The sequence below is a fragment of the Candoia aspera genome, chromosome 16, assembly GCF_035149785.1.
Source record: "Candoia aspera isolate rCanAsp1 chromosome 16, rCanAsp1.hap2, whole genome shotgun sequence".
Taxonomy (NCBI): domain Eukaryota; kingdom Metazoa; phylum Chordata; class Lepidosauria; order Squamata; family Boidae; genus Candoia; species Candoia aspera.
In genome coordinates this window covers 11792005-11809395 of record NC_086168.1, presented here as the reverse complement: position 1 = coordinate 11809395, position 17391 = coordinate 11792005, and the positions used below count along the sequence as shown (strand labels likewise).

The 17391-nt window shown below is 57.0% G+C and overlaps 1 protein-coding gene across 2 annotated transcripts; it reads right to left on the bottom strand.

Moving 5' to 3' along the window:
* Positions 1 to 1462: 1462 nt before the first annotated feature.
* Positions 1463 to 17328, bottom strand: NPDC1 (neural proliferation, differentiation and control 1). Of its 2 annotated transcripts, XM_063316181.1 has the most exons (10): positions 17091 to 17328; positions 7408 to 7548; positions 6284 to 6382; positions 5960 to 6130; positions 5627 to 5693; positions 5277 to 5361; positions 4807 to 4886; positions 3867 to 3963; positions 1947 to 3528; positions 1463 to 1900 (listed from the first exon to the last, which is right to left on the bottom strand). In XM_063316181.1, exons 1-9 carry the CDS (start codon positions 17224 to 17226, stop codon positions 3463 to 3465), a joined length of 942 nt encoding a protein of 313 aa, XP_063172251.1. In that variant the 5' UTR covers positions 17227 to 17328; the 3' UTR covers positions 1463 to 1900; positions 1947 to 3462. The 2 variants fall into 2 exon arrangements, with proteins under 2 accessions (XP_063172251.1, XP_063172252.1); XM_063316182.1 differs by lacking the exon at positions 6284 to 6382.
* Positions 17329 to 17391: the final 63 nt, after the last annotated feature.

Here is a 17391-nt window from a genome sequence, read left to right as displayed (position 1 = left end):
GACTGGGGGGTGGGTGAAAATCCATGTACAGTATGCTACCTCGGAGGAACCGTGGATTTTAAATGGCAATCTTATTTTTGTAAACTGCAAACATCCCTAATGGAAGATCAACAATGCAAATCTTGGGGGCAATTTAAAAAAAGGACCCTGTTAAATCAGGATTTTGCTTGGGGTTTTTTAGGGCTGGAGGCTGGAACGTGGAAGATGCGCCGGCTCCTTAGGTTGACCACAAGGATGGTGCTGCTCAAGCCTACGAATGTCCTCCTGCTTGGATCTTTCCAACCCTCCAGAATCAAAACCGTTTCTTTCGCCACTGAGCATCTCTCCAATGCTAACCTGAATTACTTGGTTTAATCTGATTATTTGATTATTGTTTTCCTCCATCCTATTTAATGATAGTTTATGTTCCTCTTTGTTGTTTTTCTGGATTGGCTGTTGTGATGCTTTCTACAATGTCCAGGTTTTTAGTATAAGAGCAACTTTCTCAAAACATGTGCAGAGTGTAACCTGGAGTCACCCATGCCAGGGCTACCATTTGCCCATCCCCAGAGGTCTCCTTCAGGCCTGGAGGGGCATCTTGTGGGTTGGATGAGAGCTGAGCCATCTTGGAGAACCAGCTGTATGTGTTCCAAAAATCTTCGGATCGCCCCTCAGTCCTGTTCGCCTTCTGCAAAAGAATATTAAACACGCTGCAAGGGGAAGGCTGCGAATTCCTTGTGTTAATGAGATTTATTTGCATTCTGTAACGACTTCCCAGCATCCTCCTGGGCACAGAATTATTTGGGGATCAAGCCAACATGGAAAGGACAGACTTGGTACTCTAAGGTACCCCTAAAACCAGGAAAAAAATGACTCATTTAAAGCAGAACAAAAGAAAGCATTTGAGCTCTACCTTGATAATTGGTCATTTAATAAAATTTATTAAACACAGTCCATACAGGTCTGGAAACGGAAATAACAAAAGAAAGAAAAAAGAGCCCTTCCCCATGTGGCATTCTCTCTCCCAGCCCCGCCCTCTTTTTTGGGGGGGCACTAAGAGCTGCCGGGCCCCAAACTGCTCCGGGGCACAGCCAAGTCCAGCAAGGAGGGCAGAGCGGCTTCTTGGGGGAGGACACCCCCACCTGGCGCAGAAAGTCTGCAAAGTCACCACGGGGGGGGGGCATCCTCCAAGGGTTCAGGTCTCCCCGCTTGTGCGCAGCTCCCTCTTTGGAAAGAATGCGAAGGTAAGGAGTAAACTGCGCAGTGGGGTAGTGCAAAGTGTTGTGCAAAATCCAAAACACGGTGAACGCAGAGCGGTCCCTCCACAAAGCTGCTTCAGAAACAGCCCCCCCGAAGTCCCGCAAGACGTTTCCGCAGCAGCAGCTTCTCTAGCTTAATAAGGTGGTTCCTGCGGGCCAGAGCAGTTCCTGACCCCCAGACGGCGGAAGCCGGGCGGCCGAGGGGCCAGGCAGCTGGAGGCTTCAGGTCCCTCTGTTCTGCGTGGGGAAGACCTTACAGAAACCCCTCTTGAGACACTGACGGGCAGAGGAGGGCACCTTAGCGAAAAGGCCCTAATGCAACCCTAATGCACCTCAAACCCAAAGAGCCAAGAAATGCTTTTGGCAAAATTCTCAAAAAAACACTCTGCCCTGTCCACCTGCACCATCCCCGGCAAGGCACCAACTTCCAAAATTGCTCATGAGTTGCATCGCAATCCCCAAGTGCAACTGCACAAATAAACGTGCCTCTTTCTAACTTCGCTTACACACTGCACCTGAGCATAAGGTGTTGCCCTAGTGTTCCTTTTACTGATTTCCATCAAGCTTCTAGACCTCACGGCAGGGAGAAATAGGCCACAGCTACCCAGGGGGTTTACGAATGTCTTTGGATTTGTGAAGGTAGGGATAGGAATCTGCCTTTACTGCTGCCTAACCCAACTCATCCTCTCCGACCCTGCACCCCCCAACACTTAGGGGGAGATAGAAGGCCTGGACCTTCATGTCTTCTAAAAGCCGACTGTGTGGGTTACCAACAACTGAGGAATCTCACTCCTCTTCCCTCCCCACCCCACCCCCCTTTAATTACTGAATTAAGAAGGCGATAATACTTTGGAAATGTTCTGAATTTGGTACGAAGGGAAGAAAATTCATCAACCTTTCAGATTCGATTTTAATTTAAAGAAAAAAGACTTGGCTCAATGCCATCCTAGCCCTTGCTCAGTCGGTCTGGCGGCTGATTATGAACTCCTCAGAAGTGCCAAAAGGTTGAGAGTTTGGAGCAGAAGTCCCTTCCCTTTGTGCCAGGCCGGGTGTGTGTGTGTCACACTGGCAGAAGGGTGAGCATGGCCAGAGAGCTAAGCGGTGAAGGCAGCCTGGCCCCTTCCCTCTCCCAGAGACCTCTCTGCTACCCACGGGGGGTGGGTGGGGGTGGAGGAAGGGGGCCCCTGGCAGCCAGGCCGGCCCCATCCCGAAAGAACAGGACGTGTTCTGGTTCTCCTGCCTTTTGCAAATGGCCAGCTTCTATCTCAAACGGGGCGAGCACAAATTCTTCCAGAGAACCGTTTTCCCAACTCCCAAGGACTCCCCCTGGCCCCACTTAGAGGGTCCGCCAGGGGAGGGCCCAGTTCCAAGCCCCCACTCACTAAGGAGGAAGCTCCGCTGCAGGGTGGGACTGGCATCTGAGCACCTTGTGCAGGGCACCCACAGCCAGAAACACCCTCTCCGGGTGGGCCTGGCTCCCCCGCCTTTCCTGCCTCTGGAGAGGTCACTTTTCAGCCCTTTCAAAACATTCCTTCCCCTTGAAATCCTGGGAACTGACCACAAAGCCTGTAAGCGAACTCTCAGCCACCCCAAAATTCAGTTTCCCAGATTTGCCTTGGGAAAATGCTGAAAACTGCATATGAAATGGGTAAGGACCTACTAAACCTGGAAAGTGCACCTTTTCCAGCCTCAGTCTGCTTCTGGTTCCCACCTGTCAAATGGGCGCATCGACCGCCTTCCAAAGGCGTCTCAATTTGCAGGGCGGGGGAGAGTCTGTCCGAACCCAGCGGCTTCCTCTCTCCTAAAACTGCAGCATCATCTCGAAGGGAGACGCACTGAGCATTAAATGTGCCCCAGCCTGGTTATTTTTACCTGGGGGCTGCAAAAAATGTTAAAGGAAAAAGGCAAATGCAGGCAGGGCCACCCTGCTGTGTTGGAACCTGGTTTTTGCAACGTGGGTCTTGCCGTGCCCAAGGCTGGGGGAGCAGGGGGCAGGAGGCGGCCCAGGCAGGCAGGTCAGCGCTCCAGGCCCTCCTCCTCTTCCCCCCAGCCAAGTCCAGACAGTCCACAAAGCCTCTTCTTGACATCCGGGAGCCTGGCCAGCCGAAGGGGAGGACGCAAAGCCGAGCAGAAGCATATTTATTTCAGCCAAGAGTTTGTGGAGGACAGCCAACCGCCGGGCGGGCCCCTCAAGCAGGTCCTGCACACAGTCCACAGTCCCTGGTCAGGGGTGCAGCTTTGGGGGCAACGAGTCGTCAAAAAGCGGGTTCTTGACTTCCATCTCCCCGGTCTGTAGTGGCCAGCGAGGAAGAATGGAAGGGAGAGACGCCACCGTTACACCCCCACCACGACGAGGAGCTGGAAGCCACCTGCCCTGACGCAGGGCAGGGAAGGGGCATGACTTCCTGGGGGGGCTGGGGCCCCCGCTCTGATTCACAGTGGGCAAGGCAGCCCCCTCAGCTGGGGAACCGCGCCCCCCCCGCAGGGAAACGAACCACCAAAGCTGTGCCCCTCCCTCCCCTCCCCTCCAGATCCACCCAAGGGGTCTGCCCCTCACTTCTTCAGCAACAGGGCAAAGTAGTGGGGGGCAGCACCCTGTGCCTGCTCCCTCCCTAGAGAGACACCCACCGGGGCCAGGCCGGGACACTCGTACACCGTGAAGTCCCCGTCTTCATTCTCTTCGTCCGATGAGGCGGATTCGGGAACCATGGCTTCCTCCTTCTGCCTGCAGATTCAGAGGTGGGGAGGACGCAGCCAGTGAGACGGGGCAGAAGATCCCCGCCCCACCTGCCAACTTAGGAAACTGTTCACACTCCAGGCCAACCCCCACCCCCAGCTGGGATTCTGCTTTCAAAGCTTTGGCGTTTTGTACCCGACCCAAAGCCTTTTCAGATTGCGTGAGGTCCCCAGAAACACTGTACGGCCGGGCTCCCCGTGCCAGGCCAGAGCTCATTCAGTGACGCCCCCAGAATAAAACAGGCGAATGGGCAGTTGAAGGAGGCACACTCTGGTTCTGGCACTTGGCTGTAAAACTTGGACGAGCTGGTGGGATTCTGCTCCCCCAGCAGCCACGGATGTATTTCATGCCGGAGATCCTAATTTATGTGCACCTTTTCAAGACTGCCAACGTTTTCAGAAGAGCAGCTGATAAGCAGCCTCACTGAATGCAATCCCGTCCTCTGGGGCAGAGGTGGTCTGGCAAAGCGTCTCTCTTATTTCATACAGGCGGGAGACGCACGCATAGCAAGTGCCTCACAAGCCACTGGTTTGCACCAATGCAGCTGGGGCGCTTTGTAAAACTGGGCTCACTCATTGCACCAGGCCACTATTTACTTAATCCTGGCCACGAATCATGGTTGGCAAGGCCCTCTGGCTTTGGGCACGCAGCTGAGCCCCAACTAAGCCAAGACAGGGGTGCAAGTGTGCCGTGCTGTTGGCGGCCTTGCGCAAAGGACCTTCTCCAGACACACTTCTGGGCCCAATTCATCGGGAGGTCGAACAAAAAACCGGGAAGAGGAACCAATGCTCTTGAGAGGCTTTGAACACATCACTGCGGAGGAGGACGCACTTTTCCATGGAGAGCATCTGCTGCTTCTGGTGCTGGTAGTGGTACATCTGGGCACTCTGCGCCAGCTTTCTATCCCCCGGCTGGGTGGAAAGAGAAGGGTGGGGAGACACCGACAGCGCGGGGAACGTTACACGGGCAGAACAGGCACGACCGAGGCTGCACCTCCCAGACGCGTTTTTCCTCCAGAGCGAAGCAGGCGGCACCTTGCGCACTCGGAAGGGAGAGAGGACCCTGCCCTGGTGCCAGGGAGCCAAGCCCGGCCAGGGCACAGACAACTCCCTGCCACCAGCAGAGACCAACTGGGCAACCAGGGTGCCAGGAGGGTGAGGCACGTGAAGAAGCCACAGCACAGAGCAGTGCCCGAGAGCGGGGACTGGCCAGAGAGGCTCCTCCTGGGGCACAACTGGGAACGGCTCGGCCCTCGCCACGCCCAGGGCTGGCAAAGGGGCGTGCAGGAGAGGGGGACTTACAGAGAGCTTGTCGTAGGACGGGAGGTCAGGGAGCTTATTTGCTGGATAGTCAGCTTTTTGGGCAAGCTGCATCTCCTTCTGCAGCCTGGGGGGAGAGGAGAAAGTCTGTGAGGAAACCCCCACCACCACGCGCAGGACCACCAAGCCCGGTGCCTTTAGAAAGCCCCCAAGGAGTTCCCAAACATCCCCAGCCTCCCATGATATACTGCTGCTGTACATGGAGGCTCCATTTGGAGGCAGCACCGAAGGGCTCCGGGGCTCATCTCAAGGCTGCTGCTTCAAGGAAGTTAGTTGCCACCGTTCGCCCCCTGCTCTGCCCCGATGCCCAGGGGCGGCCCCGCAGGGCTTACCTGCACCAGCAAACAGTTGCCACCACCAGAGCTGCCACCCCTGCTGCCGTGCACACGACGATCAAGCCTGCAAAAGGGAGGACAGAGATCTGGAGAGGGGAGCCGGAGAGTGCCGCCGGAGCAGAGGGAGGTTTTCCCCGCTCCGCAGAGTCTATTCGCACCCAGCGCCCCCTCCACAGCCGCTGGAGGTGGGATTATCAAGAGGGAGGTTTGCCAAGCCAAGGGCAGGCATCTTAGGGCTGAGGACTAGCACCTTGAGAGCTTGCTTCCCCCTATGCTTTTCTCAGGGACAGACGGAGGAGCATCCATCCTGCCAGGGGGGCAAAAGCTCACCGAGGATGAGGGAGTCGTTTGGAGAGATGGGCTCCGATTCCACCGGAGAGCTGTGGACCGGCTCCGTGTTGGGGCGAAGGGATGTGTCTGGCCATCCCCCCCGGCCACTCTGTGGGGCCTCTGCCTTCGACGCCCCGCTCCCGGAGTGCGGGCTGGTGGGGGCCGGGCTTCCTGGGAGAGGGAAGGGTAGCCGATTGGCAGAGAGAAGGTGGAGGAGGAAGGAGCCTGGAAGCTTTCCCTTGGAAAAACAGGCCAGCCTCAAGCGCCCCCTGCCCTGCCCTGCACCAGGTGGGGGGGAGGCTACCGGGCCTGGGGCAGCTGTACCTTCCTGGCTGTGGCGTAGAGGCGCCTCCCCCTGCTTGGACAGCACATCCGACAACAAATCAATTTCTTCTTCTAGGTTGGGAACAACAGAAGTCTGGCCTAGAGAGGGAGGGGGCCCATACAAAAGGCAGTCAGCCAAAAAAAAAAAAGACACCCCTCACCCCTCAACTTGCAGCTTCAGCAAAACCTTCCAGCGAGCAGGGAGGGCTTAAGGTTAGAGGGCAAGGCAGCCGCACTGCACAGGGGCAGAGAGGCCCCAAATCTCCACAGTTTTGAAGGGGGGGGTCTTCAGCGAGGGACTCCAACGCAACCGGGAAAACAATCCTCTTGCAACCGAGCTGTTGCATAACCCACCATCTGCCAGTGGGAGGAGCCACTTGGCATGAAGCCCCTTGTGCCAGCTGCCCTGTTCTGCGCACACCCTCCCTTCCCACACCTCCCTCGCCTTCCAAACGTGGGCAGGCAGAATGCCAGCAACCTGCAAGGGGAGTACCTTCCCCTGCCCTCTGGGCTACAGAAGCTTCAGACCCTAGAAATGGAAGGGCCCTCAGAGGCCATCCAGTCCAACCCTCTACTCACTACAGCCTTGGCTGAGAAGAGCCACCTCGGCACCTCTTTCTGCAACCCTTTGGCACACTGGAGTAGATCCTACTTCAGTGCCGTTTCCCTAAGGCTTCCAGGGGTGATACTTCTTGTCATCCAGAGCCCCCCCACTGGAACATGCTGAGCAGGAAAACTCCCTGCCTTGACGCTCCTCGGTGGGGCCGGGGCCTACAGCAGGGCTGCTGCCATTCTGATAATAGGGCACAGTGTGGGTTCCCTCCACTGCCTGGATCACGTTTGGCACGCGCGGTTCTTATGGTCCCAGAATTGTCCCTAGCGTCTCGGTCTTGGTTTGTGTGAGGCTTTCTGTAAACTCGGTCTCCACCCACCGGCTCCCCATCCGCAGCAACCGGGCAAACTCCCCCGGGGCAAAGCAGCAGCTTGGCTGCCCCGAGGTCTCTCTCCTGCCAGGGAGGCGAGAGCCAAGGGGACGGAGGGCGCGGAAAGGGCCCTTCCGTCAGAGGTGGCCTCTGCCCATTAAACCGGCAGGAATCCTGGCTGAGGCTCCCCCCTTGCCTTACCTTTGGGCGCTTGCGTCTGGGCCACGCATTTGCCATCCCGGTCTTCGACAAACTGGGGGAGGCAGGGGCCGCAGGCGTGGGACCCCAGCTGGCACTGAGTCCGCCGCTGAAGGGTGCAATCCAAGTGCCGAGGACACAGCTCTGGATTGAAACGGGAGGAAGTGGATCAGGGTCCCTCGCACGCTCTGCAGCGAAAGGCATTTGGCTGCCCCGCACGGCATAGAGATTTAGATGGACTCTCTTCCTTATGAAGCTGCCCCCCCCCAAATTGACAGGGGCCACGTGCAATGGCAGACCTGGCCCTCCAAAAGAAATCACCCCCGAGGTGGGTGTCAATCGGGGCCACACGGGCAGGGCTTCTGCAGCCTGAAGGATGCGCCCCCCCCCCCCGCTCTTCCCAGCTGCGGGCACCAGACAGCTGCCGCAACGCACAACTTGGAAACTTGGCCGCCAGGTGGCGCAGCTCAAATGTCTCTCTCGGTGCAGGGGTGGGGGAGCCGTGGAGGTTACTCTGCCCCCGCCCGGAAAGTAAGCAAGATCTAAGCAACGCCTGCCCTGTTTAACCTGTTGAACTGGCTGCTTCTTCTTATATTTCTGATTTGGGCAGAAGGCAAAAGGGAAACAGTCCAAACGTGGCAGGGACAACAAAGCTTTGCCAAGGGTGCCAAGAGAGAATGGCAAGGAAGAACGATAATCGGGGGGGGGGGCATTGTTTTTAAGCCTCCCTTGTTTGCCTACTTAAGAAAACGGGCCTCAGTCGAGGGCGGCCAAGCAAGAGGGGTCCACGGCACAGCCGCCCGGCCTGGCAGCACACCACACAGGAACCGTGAGGTTATTCCAGATGGCCGTGCCCTTGCTCGGCAGGTGGGGGTGGGGGACAAAAACGTCATTAAAATTTATCACAAAATTGAGGAGCCCTGAAGCAGACCCTACATAACAAAACGGGACAGTGGCACTCAAGAGGCAGAGCAATGAGCCTTACGAAAAGCCTGATGCCCGGGAACCTGTTTGGCTGCCCGTCAGATGCCAAGTGAGGGAAGAGCCAAGCCTGCATGCCTCAGAGGAGCCTTGCAACGGGGACAATCATGCGGGCCTTCCTCCCCGTGGCCCTGAGAGAGGCTGCTGGAGGCCTGCAGTCAGTTGCTTTTGCAAAACCAGGCTGCCACAGAAAGAATAGTCTGGGGGGATGCCAGACACGCAGAGATTAGGGAGAACATTTGTGCTCCGAAGGAGAAACAGGAAGGGCAAATCGGGAAGAGCAGGATGCCCCTGCCCTGCCTGGAGTGACGTTTCTCCCCCAAGAAAGGGAGAAAGGAAGTGGGGGCAGTCAGCCAGAGACCGGACGGGGCCACCAATCTGAATGTGGGCCCCCTGCCTCCTGCACCTTTTCCCAACTTGACCCAGGCCACTTTGCACTTCTTGCTGTATTTATTTCTGCCATTATTGTGACCTCACCATACGCTACCAGATTTTTTTCTCTGTCCACTGGATGGCAGGAAAGAAATGAATTTCCCGTCTGGCAACTGCTGATGGGACGGCCTGGCGCTCAACCCGGGAGGGCCTGGCATTGGGGCAAATGAAGCCGGGTTCTGCCCTCCCCCACTGCATCTGCCAGACTGGGAGGGCAGGAGCACACCATCTCACGCCCTCTGCTTCTGGTCAAGGGAAGATTAGCAAAGGTGGAGGATGGGGATAGGCTAAGCCTTTTTAGCTTTGTTTTTCTCCTTGATCTGTTGGCACTCGGAGGAAAGGCGGGCCCATCGCTAGCTCCTGCCCAGCCAGGACTGGAAATCCAGATTGTCTGCCAGCAGCAAAGCTGGTTTGCAGCAGCCAAACACGGAAACAGTTTAGTTGCACACGCAGCCACCGGCCTTGCTCCCCCCGCCCAAAATGCAGAGTCGTTCAGAGAGTTGTGAAGAGGTAGAACACACCGAAAACCATCAGCCACATAAAGCAAAAAAGAACAAGTGCAGTTACGCACCAAATGACGAGTGACTGCATGGAAATTCTTTCAACTGCCAGCAGCAGGTCACCAGCCTTCTAGAGATGTCCACCAAGGGAGGTGGCCCAGCTCGAAAGGGGACAGGCCACGTGGTCAGCCAAAAAACCTCACATCTGCTCAGGGGAGGTCACCCCACCTGCCTCTTATTGGTCCAGGCACTGCCAGGAGAGCAACTGAGTCTTGCAAGAAGCAAATACAACTTAATTTTAGAAATGGCGGTGAGGCGATGGGGGAAGAGAGTGAGTTTGGGAAAATTGGAGGAGGAGGAGGGATGATGATGATGATAATGGTGATGGAGGAGGAGAAGGACCCCACTATTTCCTGACCCAACAGCCTGATATTTGGACTCAGTCACCCACCGAGGAGCCTAAGATGAAAGTAACCCCAAAGGAAGAACTTCTACAAGTGGAAGTCTTGGGAATTCCCCGACTTCCCCGAGGCACTGTGCTGGCCGAAAGATGAGATCTGCATCCAGAAAGGGTCCCGCCGCTTTGGAGAGCAGCCACGGGGAGCCAGCGCTGTGCCGTGGTCCAGGCTGAGGCCTCGGAAGAGGCAGTGCCCTGGCTGCCTCACAGTCCAGTCCAAGCGCAAGCCTTCTCCGAATCTGGAATGAGCCTCCAACACCCCTCCCCCAAAGCCGAGGAGAGCCAGGGACGCTCTGGGGTTGCTAAGCGGAGAAAAAGGGAGACAGGTCTAGATAACATGGGAGATTCGGGTGCGTGTAGCCACTGGGGCGGGCGGCAGGCGCAACGGCGCTAATTCGGCACACACGACTCAAGATGCACATTCCACAGCCCGTTGCTGGAGGTTTCCAAGAACGGACTGGACACCCGTTTGTCTGAGAGGGTATGAGGTCTCCTGCCTTGGGCAGGGGTTGGACTAGAAGACCGCCAAGGTCCCTTCCCGCCCTGTGATTCTGCGATTCTATTTCCAGCCATCCCCAATGGATTTTGAAACGAAAACACTTCCCCACTGAGAGTGGGGCAATCCTCTCGTCCACTGCAAAGATGCTGTGTACTTAAAACTTGGCACTTTAAGGTGAGGAGCTATTTCTAGATCACCCAACCCTCCTACCCTCCCCCCATGGCGGCTGCGCCGGCTGAGCAAACAATTGCCCGGGGCAGCAGCACCTGTGGAGCAGAGAGATCCTCCACCGGAGGCGGAAGGCAAGCTGGACGCCAAAAGAAGCACCCTTTTGGCCGTCTCCACCCGAGGACACCCTCGGGAGCAGAAGGCCGGATCCTGCGGGGATGCTGGGCCTTTCACGCAAGACGTTCCTCGGGCACCAATTACCACCTGCCACGTTTATGCAAGCCGCCTTGTACAAAGAAAGTCTCCTGGCACAATCCCAAACTGCCGCCAGTTGCCTTCAAGGAGGCTCAGGTCACCTGCGGAGAAGGCCAAGCCGCCCCGCTCCAACTTCTTCTGCTTTGGACTCTCCAGCTTTGCATCTCCCGCAGTCCTACGCCAGGGTGCCAAGGTGCTCTGCCAGCCAGAGGCCTCCTTCCTTCCCTACTGCAGTTTTGGCACACTCCCCACCCCCCCACTCTCTCAGGGTCCGTGACTTTCCCCAGCACAGATCCATCCACACGCAGAGAAACCGGTCCCTTCCACCTGTACGCTCAGAAAGCAGAGTTTGGATCTCGTCACCTTGAAAGACAAACTGGAATCATCGCTCACACATCAAGCCAAATCCCTTTCCAATCCTTCCCTCCCCCCCAATTATTATTTTTTTAGGGGTTTTCATCTCCCTATTTCACGCTTCGCTTTGGAGGGGTCAAACTGCAGGGGAAGGGCAGCGTCCTTGGGGGTTTTCCAGCAGAGCTGGCTAGCTACTTTGCCCAAGGGGTGCCAGGCGAGGGAACCCCTCCGCCTGAGCCAGGGGGTGCTGGGAGAAGTGGCCCTGTCCTCCTGGGCCCCTCACTGTTGTTGTTCTCTGGCTGAGCCACGAGAAGGTTCCCTGCTCTCAGGCTGGCTGCCAACGTGACAAAATGTCTCTTTGGAACACAGCAGCTCTGAATTATTGATGGCCCTCTCCGCCAGGCTGAGCAGGGCCATCAGGCAGGGAAGGCGGGAAGGCAGGCAGGCAGGCAGGCAGGCAGGCAGGAAGGAAGGAAGGACGGACATACGAGGTAACCTTCAGAGATCCCAGCAGGTCTGGCTGTTTTTTAAGGATTTAGAGACATGCAGGCCAAGAAGTTCCAGGAAGCCATGCTGTGTGCATTGAGATGTTCTCTAGCATTTGTGCAAACAAAGAGTCCCACAGCTTGAAAAGTCAACGCCTATAAACAAGGATGTAGCTACCCCAGCACTCTAGCTATGCCAAAGGCCTTGTTTTTTCTTTTGGGGTGAATTTGCCAACACCTGATGACATCTGCCTCCCCAGACAAGCCGGGAGGTCATCCACACCACTCCTTACCAGCAGACGCACCCAGGCAGGAAGATCTGCCAGCCGCGGAGCACCAGAGGGCCTTGTCTCTGGGGAAGAAGGGGCTCCCTGTGGCTGGGGGTTCACACTGTGGCAAGACTCCCCCTTATGGGTGGGGAGCTGGCAAGACTCCTGGCTTTTTCCCCAAATGCCCCCCCGACCTCTCCCCCCCTCCACTGAAGCTTCAGCCACCCACTACCATCTGCCTCGGCTGTAGCTCAGCGAATTAACTATCTCCTTTATGGGGGCGGGGGAGCAGCCAATGGGCCTGGCAGAGGACAGTCTGCTCAGCTCCAGGCATGCCAGGCCTCAGAGGACCAGAACAACTTGGGCAGGGGCTACTGAAGGGGACATCAGAGTGGGCTGCAGGAAGCATGCCAGCGCCACCTGGCCAGGAACCGAGCCTGAAACAGGCCTGGAGCCCAACTCTGCAAGGGGGCTTTGGGTAAGCTGCAGCCAGGCCTCCCTCATAGCTTGGTTGCAAAAATCAAGTGGGGGAATCTTGTGTCACCTCCCCTACGTGCCCCCACGAGGTAGGGCTACCTTTCTGCTCTATAACTGGACCGTTATCCAAGGGGAGAGGAAGAGGCACCCTCAAGATGGCAATGTAAACTGGAGCAAAAATACCCTGGAGGGGGGAGCCTGCATGTTAGAATTTTCTAGCAGAAATGACTCCTGGTGAACCTTTTCTGCACGTGCCAAAGAGCTGACCGTTTTCCTGCATAATTTCCTGAAACTAGTTGTCCGAACACCTCGCAACCTCTTCCTAAAAGGCAACAGAGCCTTTGCAAGATGCAACACTATGCATGGGATTTGTCCTTGAAATGGAGATCAGACATAGATAAGAGGACGCTGATAGGCCGAATTTTCACTCTAGATTAGAACTGGTTTCTGAAGCAGGGACGGGAACTCTGCGGGGGGGGGGCAGCGAGGAAGGGAGGAGAACGTTCTTTAGTCTGCTTAAAGGGTTACTCCAAAAGAGCCAGCAATTGTGGAAGTCGCAAGGAAAGTGTCTGTTGTGGCTTGGAAGGAGATGCTGGAACACAAGGTGCGCTCAGTCTAAATACAGGCTTTAGGATGAAACCCCTTCTCTGCAGATGCATGGCTGCTTTGGATGGGTTCCCCAGGGATTCTTAAATCCTTGCCAATGAACCTTTGGAGAGCAAAAGGCACTTCTAGATAAAGGGACTCCCTGGGATTTGGGGCCGAACCTCGGTCCTCTGCTTTATTCCTAACCAGCAAACCAAGATGCGATGAAGTTCAGCAAAGACACGAGGCCTGATACCTCTTCCCACGTCAACAGCTCCCTTGCCCTGCAAAAATCCTCTCCGTCCACGAAGGGGTTGGGGGAGAGCTGGATAATCTACATTTTCCAAAAGGCAGAGAGGCAGATGGGTTTGGTTGCTGCCCTCCCTTCATTTTAGGGTCTGACATCCGGGTAAACGTGCCGAGAATTACCGTAAGGACAGAAGGTGAAAAACACAGTGCTGGAAAATACCACCCACCACGGCTCAGGATGCATCTTATGCAGGATTTCCCCCTCTTCTGACCTGGACCGTTTCCACAGCATCTGTGACCACATCCCTTCCTTTATCTCGCCCACTCTAGGGCAGCCTTGCCTGTGTTTTCGGAAAGGCTTTCTGCCCAAGTGCTCTTGCCTAATGAGAGGAGAGGAGCAGACTGCCAACCTCTGGCAGCAGCCCCTGAAAAACAACAACACACTTTTCCTGTTTGCAAATCATGCCAATCATGGGCAACTGTGAGAGATGCCTGTCAGAGTGCAGACCTTTGACCCCCTGTAAAAAGGTTTCAGGAAAAGCAGGTTTGGCAGCAAACCTGATTGTTGAAAGGCAAAGAAATAGACAGGAACATCTGTCTCCTCTGTCTGCATGCAGAACTTTTCACACGGAGCGTCACCGAGATGCGTACCAAAGAGCAAATGGCCAGGCAGGTTCCTGCGCAGCTACAGATTACAGGTGGAGCCCTTTGAAAATTCGGCCCTTGGGCAATGGCCCAGCCAGGCAGGCCGGTGACGGGTGGAGAGTGCCACTGGCTTACGGGGATTAAAATGGTCCGTAACTGGAGGACTTTAAGTTGGGGGATGCTGGCCAACTTGCACCCTTTGCAGTTTCACAAGCATCCCATACACAAGGAGGCTCAGAGGCAGCACCCTAAACTCCTTCTCCCCAAACCTGAAGGTCAGAGTCCTATTCGGAGTGGGGGACAGGCCCCCAAGCATGCCAGTGTCTGGCTCATCCTGTTCTGCTGGCACGCCACCCCTCACTCACTGCTGCTGGGGTTGGGTCTCACCCTAAACAGGGTATCCAACAGCCCCACTTCCCTGACAAACCCAGCGTGCCATGTAAGGTGGAGGCCCTCCTCCCCCGGGTCCTTCTTCCGGGGTGCCTGGATGGGGAGATGACTCCCCCTGCATGTAGACCAGAAACACAGCAAGGAAAGATCCCTTCTCTCTGACAGCCGCCCTCTACGCAAGGAAGCCTTTTCCATTTGAGAGAATTCGGACGCCGTCCGGATGTGCCGTCAAGAAGGATGTTTTCACGCACATCTGCAAATCGGCCAGGCAATAATTATTCCAGGATTGGGATCCAGATTCTAGCCCTAATGCTGCCTGCTCAGAGCGAGGCCTCACCGAGCCCAGGCCCAGGCGTGCCTCTACTCCTCCGGTGCGTGAGAGAAGCAAGCGGGGAGGGAAACAGGCACTGCGATCTGCCCTAGGAAGGGCAGGCGGCCGGTGCCCTGGGGTGGTGGAAGGCCAGGCGTGCTGCCTTCCAGAACAAAAACATTCCTCGTTCAAAGCCCGACTGTCATTTCTGAGACTCGCTGGGGAAAATACATTCTCTGCCGGCATCTGCCACCAAGATCATCCCCTGTCTTACATGGACTTTCCACGCTGCCTCTTCTCTCTTACAAAAGAGGAGTTGGCAGGGCCGCTGCCTTGAAACTGGCTTTCTTTCTCCAGAAAGAGCATTATGTGGGGCCAAGCCCGCCGAGTCACAGAGCTCCCTCGTTTTTACACACTATCCCGACATTTTCAAATGGATCCATTAAAGCTAGTCATTCCTGCTAGTTATTTCACGCTTGCTTGTCATTTCAAGCAAGTGTGAAATGACAAAGGGCACCCCCCGGCAGCGCTCAGCCAAAGGCCCCCCAAAATCATCTGCTGACTCCATCAGAGCCTTGGAGACCCCCTTTAGAGAAGAAACTCAGTGGGAAGCTGCAAGACTCCCATAACCATTTTTAAGGGAAAGTTAGCAACTAGACCGCCCTACAGCAATGCACAGCCGTCAAAGTCAATCACACAAAATCCTTCAAGGCCGTCTCAATTCCCAGTGAAATTCCCTGCTGCAGACAACCAATTTCCAAGACACCCCAGGACAGAAATGGTCCCCAAATCCAGACACAGCTTGTTCAAGTTGGAGGGGGGGTGTTTAAATGGAGGGTGGCAAAATGTTTGTTTCAAGAAAAAGCTGCAGGGGGCCCCCACCAACCTTACCCCTGCAGAGCAACGTCAGGATCCGAGTTGGGGGACGCAAGATCAGTTGGACTTCCAGGGCTTTGGTGAAGGGGCCAGACTCCAGACACCACGCCAAACTCGCTGTTCCCTGCTGGACCTGCCTGAAGTCCATTCAGAAAGCGGGCAGGACAGGGGCCACTTGTCCTGGATGGCTTGAAGAGGCTAAAGGTCACCCCCCCTGGTGGCCCCAGGGCCTTCCCAAGCACTTCAGGCCAGGAACAAGCCAAACACGAAAAGCCTCAATTCTTCCGCCCAGGAAAAGTATTTTCTTTGCGAGGCTCCAGAAACAGCCCCTCTTAAGTTGTTGAAACCAGCCAGGGAGGATGAGGCTGTCCCATCTGAAAAGGAAGGCTGCCTTATTTGGCCGATTACGCAGGGAAGGAAGAGGCCTTCACTCAATGGCTCCCAGGTCCCCGGATGCCCAAACTCTGCGGAGCCCATTAAGCACCTCTGCCCGGCGCCCCCCCCAGTCTCACCCGCTTCTGAGAGAGCCTGGGGGGGGGCAGCAACCCATAACTCCCAAGAGGAAGGTTTAAGGGGAGAGGGTCACCTTCTTACCACCACCCCTGCTTGTTCAGCTATTCACAGCTCAGCTTTCCCCAGATCCGCCACCCCAATGTACTAAAACGACAACCAGGATTGCTGGGGTGGAAAACGAGGGAGTGGGTGAGTCAGAAGCACATCATCTGACCAGCTGCTCTCCCACCTTGAGACCCAGAGTGGTCATCTGTCTCATCAATATCCTTTAAAATAGGACCCACACACAATCAGGTGCACCCCACCCAGCTGCCTTCCTCCTGCTGGCCTCTCAGGTGCAAGCGCCATGGGGCAGACAACCACCCTCGGTCAGGTTTGGAGGACAGGTCCTGCCGCAAAAGCTGGCTGTGGGCAGCTCCCTCCCCCCGTTATTTTCCAACAGAAACTCTCCAGAGCTTTCACCAGGAACCAGCGACAGGGAGGGGGACCGGAGGATGGAAGTCCCCAAGCCTTTCAGAAATGATGTCATGGGAAGGGGGGGAGCGGATCTGAGGCACTGACTGACCACCTCCGAAGACAGGTGGTGGGTCAACCACCAACGCTTTCCCCAGCCAGAACCCCAGGGTGAGGCTGCCACAGAACGGGGAAGGGCGGCTGAGAAGAAGCCCAAAGTCATTTAAAAGGGGCAACAATCAAGAAGGAGGGAGCACTTTGAAGAAAGGGGGGGCAGGAGCCCAACACCCCAGGTCCCAGGGGAGAAGAGTCTTGCTTCAGTACAGGAAGTTCAGGAAGCACAACCTGCTGGGCGAAAAAGGCCGGGGAGGGGGTTGGCGGGCAGTCAGGGGCCCCGGGGGCTTAGGAAAAACCAGGATGCCTACAGTCTTCCGCATGCCTTGGACTACAGCTCCCATTATCCCCACCAGTGCTGGCTGGGCCGAGGCTGCGGGAGGACAGGCAGAAAACGGGGAGGAAAGAAGCGGGGGCAAGGATTGGGGGGCGGGAGCCAGATGGCGGAGCCCCGGAGAGCGGGCACTGCGAGGTGGCCGGGCCGGGCCGGGCCGGGCGCGGAGGAACGGCTGCGGCGCCGCGCGGGGGCCCGCCGGGAGGGTGCGGCTCCCCTGCGGGCCGGGCCCGGCTAGCTGGGAGGCGGCGGGCCCGGCGGTCTCCCCCGCGGGGGGAGGGCCGGGTCCGCCTGGCCGGGCCCGGGAGGGCGAGCGGCGGGCAGGGCCGGGGGCGCTTACCGCCGGGGCCGGCCAGCAGTCCCCAGGCGCCGGGCGGCGGCGGCAGCAGCAGCAGCTCCAGCAGCAGCAGCAGCAGCGGCACCGGCGGCGGCAGGGCTCCGAGCGGGCAGGGGCGGCGGTGGGCAGCGGCGCTCATCCTTCACAGCTGCCTCGGGAGAGCATCGCAGCAGCGCGGCGCCGCGCAAGAGGAGGCGCCTGCCGGGCTGCGGCACCGGAGGCGAGCGGGGCGCTGGCCAAGCCGAGCGAGCCGGGGCGGGGCGGGGCGGGCGGCGGGCCGGCCAATGGCGCCACCGCCCGCTCC

What these genes read in the sequence shown, in the direction of transcription:
- NPDC1 (XM_063316181.1), bottom strand. Translation starts at nt 17,226, where the DNA reads ATGAGCGCCGCTGCCCACCGCCGCCCCTGCCCGCTCGGAGCCCTGCCG. An exon ending in AAACGACTCCCTCATCCTCG is followed by an intron (nt 5,694 to 5,959) that starts GTGAGCTTTTGC and finishes TCCCTTTTGCAG; the next exon opens with GCTTGATCGTCGTGTGCACG. An exon ending in GCAACTGTTTGCTGGTGCAG is followed by an intron (nt 5,362 to 5,626) that starts GTAAGCCCTGCG and finishes CTCTCCCCCCAG; the next exon opens with GCTGCAGAAGGAGATGCAGC.